This window comes from Penaeus chinensis, chromosome 27 (genome assembly GCF_019202785.1).
Source record: "Penaeus chinensis breed Huanghai No. 1 chromosome 27, ASM1920278v2, whole genome shotgun sequence".
Lineage (NCBI taxonomy): Eukaryota > Metazoa > Arthropoda > Malacostraca > Decapoda > Penaeidae > Penaeus > Penaeus chinensis.
Genome location: NC_061845.1, coordinates 9,151,990 through 9,161,989, shown reverse-complemented (window position 1 = coordinate 9,161,989; position 10,000 = coordinate 9,151,990). Strand labels below are relative to the sequence as shown.

Below are 10,000 nucleotides of genomic sequence, written 5' to 3'. Positions count from 1 at the left end.
TTTAATATATGCACATATAATGCAACACTGGATAGAACATCTGATAACTGACCTGTTCCAAAGATGACCCCATCCCCATGAATGAAAATTAATTATGAATACAAACACCTAAAATACTGGTCATATGTAGTACATGACACAGTTCCTTACTAAATGGGAGTACACTGACTATACAAATTATATATCACACACTATTTCCAAAATAGCATCAACAATATTTGTTAAATCATTTTGCTTGGTCATTATTAAAAGTTCATCAATAATACAGGTTACACTTGCATTTGTTGTGCATTGCTAAAACACAAGCAAAATGAATCATGATTAAAGGTGCATGCCGTTCTTTACTTCTGTTGGATGGGGTATCATTAATATCTGGAAAATGCCATAGAGTGGGCAATGGGAGGCACCAGAAGGCAGGTTCTTAGGAATGCAAATTCACAACACATGGGAAGATTGCAGCTTGTGATAACTTTATGGTAATGCTTTTTGGTGCCTCTCAGTGCTTCTTGCACTGTCTAAGTTTTATTCATATTGTCAGAGGAACATTCTTGGATAAATGTTTACAACAGGACTATGTGAACCTAGAGAAAACTTGAGATAATGGCCATAAGAAATAGTGCATACAGCAAAGACTTTGAAAAAAGTATGTGCAAGGTCACAATTATTTATTGAAGTATGTAACTCATTCATTCTGGGGGGGGGGGGGGGTCCTAGTGAAATCACTGAAAGTAGTTAATTAGAAATGAAAACTAAAAACTGAAAATTCAAGGGAAGTATTCTATTTTAACCCAATCATGCTAGATGACATCTCTGCATGATTATTCTGAAGGATAATTCACAATAGTTTGTGCAATTATATACTACTAAATTCATATCATATTTTAACCACATGCCGCTGGGGAAAATGCTGTACTCCTTTTTAATTTTTTTGTGAAATGTCTCTGCACACAGATGGCTCTGCTTGTGCTAAGCCACAAAGGAATCAATTAGTAGACCTTGTGACCTTACCTAATTTCACCTTTTCTTGAATTGGCGGGAAAAATGTATTTTTTACTAATGTCATGAATATCGATGATGTTATTTTTATTATAGACATTATTATCATTATAATGTTATGAACATTAGTAACAGCAAAGTAAGATAATGTAAAATATTTTTGTAAATCAAGGAAAAGGGTAAATGGGCGAGACAGGCAGTACTTGTCATTGGCTCACTGCTGACTTTGTGCAAGTGTAGCTATCTATGTGTAAAAACAATTAATAAAGTAAACTCATAAAGTAATGCCTGTCGGAGTTGGGTTAATGATATTTTTTTTTTTGCTGAAAACCTAATCCTAAGTCTAACCTAACATTAGTTTAGGACTATAAAAAATCTTGACAATCAGCTAGAAGGCAAGGAAGGCCAATAGGTAGGGAGGTCAATAGGTAGGAAGGTCCTTAGGTAGGTAGGTAGGTGGGTAGGAAGGAGAGAATGAAAAAGTAAAATAAAATACGAGTAATGGAAGAAGAAAGACAAACAGTACACACATTCTAAAAACTTGACTTGTAGTAGATTGTGAATGTTAGAAATAGGTGTCTGCATATGTATAATTCAAGAGTGTGAATGGATTCTACGTATGTGATAACATGGCTATTTGATTACGTTGTTTAACAGAAGCCTGAACTGGTTCCCTATTCAACCCACTGGATCCTGGTGATGTAACTGTCAAGTCATGAAAAAATTTGGCTGGCAGCTGGATGTTGGGAATATGTCATTATGGAAAAATTTGGCTGAGGGCTGGGGTGACAGAAATAAGCAATTATGAAAAATTTGGCTGAAAGTTGGGTCGATGAGAATGGTTTGCCATTAGTGCACAGAGCTCTTGGAGGAAGATTAGATTCAGTGGGCAATTAGGATGGAGCTCTTGTATCTCCACTATTAAATGAGGGTGGAAAGTACCATCCATGAGCCATGGTTGGAAGAGTGCCTGCTCCTGGGAGGGTACTATTTTCATGCTCAGGATCCTATTACTGCCCTCCATAGCTGATGGAGCAGGATGTGTTACAGAAAATTGTATAATACAAAAGACAACAAGATATTGCTTATTGTTATTGCACTGAGGTGTAGACTACCTAGAGAGATGATACTGAGTATGTACAAGGAAAACTGTCAAATATTATCTTGATGCAGCATATTAAATAACAAATATGAACTTTGGAAAATAGCAAAAAATACTTAAGCAGAAAAACAGAATAAAATTGCAAAGGGGAGACACTGCTCATGAGTGTTCATATGAGCCGGGCCTACAAGTCACACATCCAAAAGTTGCCATTCAAGTAAGCCTACTGCTCGAATTTTGGACAACATACAATCAGCAAGGCACCTGGATCCAACATATTAAGTGGGAATCAACAAGATCTATAACTCTAACTTGGCAGAATTTACTGTACATGGTGGAGGTTTACTCCCTTCATTTTCTACATATTGTTTTATTGGCCTGTTAATGTTACAATATCTTTCTCTATGTACTTCTCATTTCAAGATTGACACTCTGCACTACATGATCTGGCAAAGGTAAACAAGCAAGTGGTTACGTTTACAGTATCGCAATGCAATGTTGGTTGGCTAGTTTTATGAGAGCTCCAGCTGAGTGTGTGGTGAGGAATTCTTGAACTCTACTGTAACCAAGGTACTGAATCACTCACTATATTGTCTAATGAAGGGAGCTATGCCCCCTGTGACCCCCTCCCTAAGGGCTACTGCCCCCCAACCCCCATCCAGGAAAACAAAGAATCTTTCACGTATCCATGAAGGAGAGAGTGTCGGACAATGTCTACATCAGGCACTCCTGCATGATGGTCAAGTGCTCTACCCTGCCATGGGTATAGTGAGAATTCCACACAACACACGTGCTACCATAACTCCTGGAAAAATAGTCAACTGACGTCGGATTACAGAATCGTAAATTTAGACACTTTGTATCCCAAAACAAACTCTCTGCCAATTTATTATCAAACAGGCTGTAGCATTGCTCTAAACTCTGTCTTGCTGAATGTAATTGAGAAGATTTGTTGGCTTCTCCTGGAGTACATAGATAATTTTATTACTTTGTATAGCAACTAATACTTATTTACATAAAAAAGTACATTCTGGCTAGTAATCCTGATCAATATATGGCCTATGTGCTCATCAATACAATACTCTGGGAAAGCTAACAAACTATGATATTCTAGCAATATAAAAGCTTGTTGACAATATGCCTGGAATCTGATATCAATTAGGGGAAAGTGACCAATGGGTATGAAAAAACTATAGTAAGTTTCTTTTAGAGACCACACATGTCACACAAGTAATTTGCCAGCTTTCATATAGAGGCAATATATTTAGAAATGGTTGTAGTTTCAAATGGCACAAATGGATTTATAAGTATACTAACAAGTAAATTGAGGAAATTACCTGTAAAGTTGATGCGTATGTATTTTGACCACTCCTGTCCAGTTTTATTAATTATTCCCAAGGTGATAAAACAATAAGATTCTAACTCGTGTATGTCAGACATTAATCATTCCTTTATTGGTTTATCTAGGTTATATTGAAGGTCTGTTGCTTTCTTTAGCAATAAACGAATGGAATGTTTAAAATGGCTCACAATCTGCATGGTGACTGATGGTAGGAAAGAAAACAAGTATAATTTGTAGTAAAACATATAGTGTGATCATTAGCAAAATGAGGGATACAACTGCTGATAAACCACTAGGCTTTCATAAGATAAACACACATGTATGGGGAGTAAAATAAATAGTTACTTTTACAAATATAAACTGTTTTTTTTTTGTAATAAAGTTTTATTTTCTTTGGTAGAACACTAAGCTTTGACATAATAAAGTTGTTTTCAGAGCTCACTAACCTTTCACATAAATACATGCACACATACATACATACACACATACACGCACACGCAAGCGCACACACACACACACACACACACACACACACACACACACACACACACACACACACACAAAAAAAAAAAAAAAAGTGTGGGGTGGGGGGGGACCACATACCTGTACCATGGGAATTTTTTTCTTTTCAATGACATCTAAACATTATTATGTGTTTGGGCATTATATCGGGTGGAAATGCAAATCAAAATACACCATCCCTGCACTTAATATGTGGCATGTGGCAGTTCCAAGACAACTAATTCATCACAGCAATGCAGGTATAACAGTTATTCAACCTCTGTCATAAAGGTCGTTGCCTTTTGCTGTAAGGAATGACACTTCATACCCTGTTGTCATCCTTACTGAGCAAAGCAAGATTTGCATCACATAAGTTGGTTTGTCTACTCTTGTTGTATGTAGCTCTCTCCAGCTTCACTTCAATCTAATAATCAATCTGTGGTTCATCTAGTACAATGCCTAATCCAAAAATGTCTTTTCCTAAATCTGAACTTTCAATTGAGCTGTCAAGTTGACTTATGGGGGTACCCGGGTAAAAATTGATGTTTTCAAGCCAAAACGTGTTTTGCAGTTTCCCGCCTCAAAAAATCAAGCAATGTTCTGACAACTTGTAAAAGTTTCAGAGCTCTAAGGCTCATTTAAAACTTTTAAATGGCATTTGAAGGGACCCATGTGCTTAGCAGCGATGAGTCACATGGCCCTGGATGATTCTTTTTCAATAAAAAAAATCATATAAAGTTTTGCTAACTGGTGAGGAATGGCATTTCAACGCTATGAAGAGAAAGTTGAATTTCGCGGCAGCTCCGGCAACTGCAGACTACAATGTGGGCTACATTGCCATTAATCTACACCAGTGTTTGGGTGTGATGTACACTCATATCCTTCATGACTATCTTACTAGGAAGGACAAGAGAATGGACAAACCAAGAACCAAGAAAATGGGAAACCGGTGTCTCGAGAGGGACATTAACACCCCAGGGGGCCACTAACTTTGAGCGGCATTTTCTCGAAATTAAGTTTTTTTGACTTTGAGCCATTTATCTCCACCATTTCTTGACCAATCATCTTCATAATTTTATACAGTAATTTCCAATGTATGTGCTACATTGTCATCAAGACAGTTTTTCCTTTTGCCTGAAATGTGTTAAGATATTAATATCTTAAAACATCAAATTTTGTCAAAAAACAAAAAACAAAAAAACAAATATGTTCTTTAGGTTTGTTTCTTTTTAATTTGAATAATAGATAAATGGAAAATCATGTTGATGACATAGTAAACAACATATCACACTATAGAAAGTCAGAATTTCATGGAGTGTGACAGTTTGCTTTTATAGTTATAGTGGATAATGTGGAGGTATTGATTTAATTATGTATATATATATATATATATATATATATATATATATATAATACAGATATCATCTTCATGTTGTTGCAGTCTCATACTACTATCATCTTCTTTCAATGAAAGTTTCATGAGGATCAGACTGAGACGTATCAGAGACCACCTGCTGAGGCACCAAAGGCCGGAGCAATCTGGATTCACTCCTGGTAAGTCCACAATAGACCGCATCCTGGCACTTCGAGTTATTGTAGAGCGCTGTCGTGAGTTTGGACGTGGGCTGATTGCAGCTTACATAGACCTCAAGGAGGCGTTTGATACGGTGCATTGCAAATCACTCTGGGAGATCCTGAGGCTAAGAGGAATTCCAACAAGGATTGTTGGATTAATGGCAAACCTGTATACAGGCACTGAAAGTGCTGTAAAGTGTGGTGGGGGGGCATGTCGAGCTTCTTCCCTGTTAGTTCAGGTGTGAGGCAAGGCTGTGTTCTTGCACAAACACTTTTCAACACTTGCATGAATTGGATACTGGGTAGAGCTACTGTCCAAAGTCACTGTGGAGCAACTCTGGGCAATATCAAGGTTACAGACCTTGACTTTGCTGATGATGTTACCATTCTATCTGAGTCTCTGGAAACCCTAGTGGCGGCTCTTGATGCATTTAGCAATGAAGCAAAGCCCCTGGGGCTAGAGGTCTCCTGGACCAAGACCAAGATCCAGGATTTTGGGGGTCTACTAGGAGACCCTGTGCAGTCGGTATGTGCTTGCGGTGAAAACATCGAAGTTACAGAGTTTTATATACCTCGGTAGTGCAGTTCACGACTCTGGGCTGTCAGAGCAGGAAGTCAGTAGATGGATTGGCCAGGCAGCAGGGGTCATGAAATCTCTCGACAAGAGTATTTGGAGATGCCAGGACCTGTGCAGAAGGACCAAGCTACGTGTCTTCAAGGCCCTGATATTGCCAGTTTTACTATATGGCAGTGAAACCTGGATGCTATCTTGTGCTTTGGAATCTTGTCTTGATGCCTTTTGTAACAGATCCTTGCACCGGATTATGGGGTACAGTTGGCGTGACCATGTGTCCCACCAACGGTTGCACCGTGAGACCGGTACAGAACCTGTTACTTGCACATTCCATGTCCGAGACAACCTTGGGTGGAGGAGGCCTGTGGGACGAACGAGAAAGTCGTGGCTTGGGCAGATCAATCAAACCTGTCGTGAGGAGCTAGAGATGGGCCGGACCCCTGCCTGGCGGCTCGCCATGAGGGACCCTTGTAGGTGGAAGCGAAGGGTGGATGCGGCTATGTGCCCCTGCTGGTGTTAGCCTCCAAATGATGATAAATCATTTACACAGAGGAAATGGAGTAGATCCCATCCTCCACATATTTTATATGCTTGGGACCTCTTTCTGGCTATTGTTCTGGATAAAATTTGTGGTTCAGGAATACTGGACTTAGGTCAGACACTCTAATTCCAGATGGAGAAGCTTTGGTGGCACTACATGGTCTGGACTGAGCTGATGTCTGTGTTTGGATGGAAGCTAGATTTACTTGCATGTTTCTTTTGAAACTCTTTTTCAGAGCCTTTGTAGAAAAAAAAAACCTGCTGAATTGCCCATTCATGTTGTATTTGTTCATCCTTTCCTCCTTCGTTGTCATGCTTGTCAATGGGTTAGTCTGACATACTCGAGATTCTGAATATGGAAGTATTGTTTGACAGGAAACCTCCTTGTAACCAAATTGATCAGATCCCTTAAATATGGTCAATGTATGTAGATATTTTTATCAGTTAATTTTCTTTAAACTTCTTTTCTTCTATTTTTTTGCAGATATTTTTGTTTCTATAATAAATATTATTTACACTGAAATAGAAAATTTAATCAATTCATGAAGTTTTTATCTTTTTTAATCCCAACGCAATAGGTATGCAGTGTGTGATGTCCAGTATGTAAGTGCTTACATTTAAGTTATGACACACTACATACATTTTGGACCAGTAATGGAGGGTATATTAATTAGATGCTACACCTAAGTCTTCGGAGACCCAACCCTCCCCCATTTCTCCCTAACAATAGAGGAGGCTTTAGAGTTTCATATGCCACAGGTCACATCTCTCTGGTAGTCACCCGAAAAAATACATACAAATTGGTTAAGGGAACTCCAGCCCTGTCCAATAAGTATGCACCCTTGCCTAGACATAAATCTCTGCTTCCAAGCAGATCTGATTCATGCTTTTAGTATCTATCATGACTATATTAGCCTGCAAACAATAAGAAATCAAAATATCTTAACTGTAAGGTAATCACTTTACAAAAAGTAGAAATGGCAATCCTTAGCTTTTCATAAGAAAATAGCATTCTTCTAACTTTGTCCTTTCAGTTTAGCTTTTCACTGTTGTAGATGGGAATAGGTCTTACTAAGTAATGGGTAAGGATTAATTAGGAATTATATTTGATTATCAAAATACTGTCATATTATGAGAAAATGTTTTTAAATACCAAGTATATACCTATACCTAAGGGACACCTGTCCAAGCTCTACCTTTCAAAGATATATGTAATGCAGATTTGTTAATCTTTGCCTGAACACAGAATGAATGGAATCTATTGTAACTGCTTGACACACTGCACAAATATCATATTGTATTTATCTTTTTAACAACAAATTTGCCTGATACACTTCTTTTCATCTTGACTACTACTGATGCATTAATGTCATCAACCACCTATGAGGCTGAATGCTCATTTATCATACAATATGAGTGATGTAAATAATGAAGTTATGAAGTAGCACATCCTTGTTGATACATCGTGCAAATTTTTCAGTGATCAAACTGATTATCATGGGGTGACATCTGCAGTTATTATAAGTGGCATGGTTAATTATATAAATTGTAAAATGTATATGATCACCAAATTCATCATCTTACCGAGAGTGACACACCCTTCAGATATGAAGTTAAAAAACTAGGCTACTTTGCAAACACAGAATTCCACGCCAAACATTTCCAACCTTTTATTTATTCCTTAGACAGGAAGCAAGCCCCCTGTAGCTCCCAAGTGCAACATTAAGAACTGGCTGTGTGAGGGTGTTGTGGACTTGGTCTCTGCGCGGTGAAATGCAGCAGATATTTTTGTCATTTCGAGGTAAATAGGAGGCTGATGTAGCTGTACCTGTGCTGTTTATTACTCTATTTCTTATGCTCTATAAGATGGCAGTGTCTATTTACCTTTTTGTGTGTCGTTCTCGGTAACATTAACCATTTTCTCAAGATAAGATCACATAGTCCTTCATAGTAGCACCAAGATCAATTGACAAAATAATGTCTATTAAACTATGATTCTTGTCAAAGTAGGTAAAAGAATTTGACACAGGTGCTCTCCATATTCTTTGATTACAAGATGCGATGAATTAATAATCATGTCATTTCGAAATGACCATAGAACCAACGTTTCAATGCACAGACCAAATTGCACTGAATGTAACTTTTCAATTTCGCTCTAATCCGACACCAAAAGAGGGACAATATGGCCTTCATTACGATCCACAAACCTGGTCTTTGGGAGATTTGGAGGGAGACTTGGAAAACAAACCCATTTTCCCGTTTTTCGATGGAAATTAGGGGTCTTATTTCACCTTCCTTTACTTGGCTACCTTATGAGTCAACCGACTTGTTCGTGTAGCTACTTTCTCTCCGTTTAATACTTGTAGAAAATGCTGAAACAACAACTTTGTTAGTTTTTATTTAGACAGAACTATAAAAAAAATAACAAAAAGCAAATCTCATTAGGATTTTTGTGATATCATACGGGATTTTAAGAAAGTTACGGGTGCAAAATAATGCCAAAGGATATTCTACCATATATTTCGGACAAAGTGGAAAAGGATGTCAACAAAGAGGGAAACATCTTTTAATTCCTAATAAAGTAAATGTTTCAAGTTTCAGATAGTATTTGAACTCATATATAGATAAGAATGAATGTTTTGATGAAAAATAATCTGTTATCACACACTTTTGTATTCCTGAAACACTATCACATGTAAGATATACTGCCTTTCTTTTTTCCCGGGAAATTCAACTTGGGGGGGGGGGGGGGAGAGAGAGAGAGAGAGAGAGAGAGAGAGAGAGAGAGAGAGAGAGAGAGAGAGAGAGAGAGAGAGAGAGAGAGAGAGAGAGAGAGAGAGAGAGAGAGAGAGAGAGAGAGAGAGAGAGAGAGAGAGAGAGAGAGAGAGAGAGAGAGAGAGAGAGAGAGAGAGAGAGAGAGAGAGAGAGAGAAAATCAGTTCAGATAGAAGAAAATTAAAAGTCAACGTGCTTTGGGAATTCCACGGTTCTCATCACCAGAGAATGTGGCCAAGACACGTCCTTCAAGCAGTGTTATAATTCGGTCTTTCCCATAATGACCTCCAACAGCGTTTCACAGGATTACATTATAACTCAATACATTTGCATCAACTCACAATTTAGACAAAAGAGTAAACATTTGTTTACGCGTTAATGTAAAAAAAGAAGCTAGTGTGTTGTAAACCAACCGCTAAAATGTATCACGTGACCCATTAACCACAAAAAGAACACATCTTCCCCTCACAAGCCAACCGCAAACAAACAAAGCGTCATAAGGACAAGGCGAGTAAGAATCACATGGCCTGAAGGAGATGGCCGAGTTTGTTTGTTTGTTCCTTCCGAATCTCTTGCTCTTAGGAGTGTTTTTAATT

The 10,000-nt window shown here is 38.0% G+C and overlaps 1 protein-coding gene across 3 annotated transcripts in view; it reads right to left on the bottom strand.

The window, feature by feature from the left end:
* The window catches only part of LOC125039397 (charged multivesicular body protein 3-like), a 20,646-nt gene that overhangs the window by 9,873 nt on the left and 773 nt on the right, over positions 1 to 10,000 (bottom strand). The window contains exons 1-2 of one of the 3 annotated variants that reach the window (XM_047633253.1): positions 9,299 to 9,314; positions 8,838 to 9,002 (exon numbers count right to left, since the gene is read on the bottom strand). In XM_047633253.1, coding sequence (XP_047489209.1) covers positions 8,838 to 8,882 — 45 coding nt within the window. In that variant the 5' untranslated portion in view covers positions 8,883 to 9,002; positions 9,299 to 9,314. Of the gene's footprint in view, positions 1 to 8,514; positions 8,759 to 8,837; positions 9,003 to 9,298; positions 9,315 to 10,000 lie in introns of those variants that run through there. The other 2 variants (XM_047633252.1, XM_047633255.1) reach the window with 2 other exon arrangements.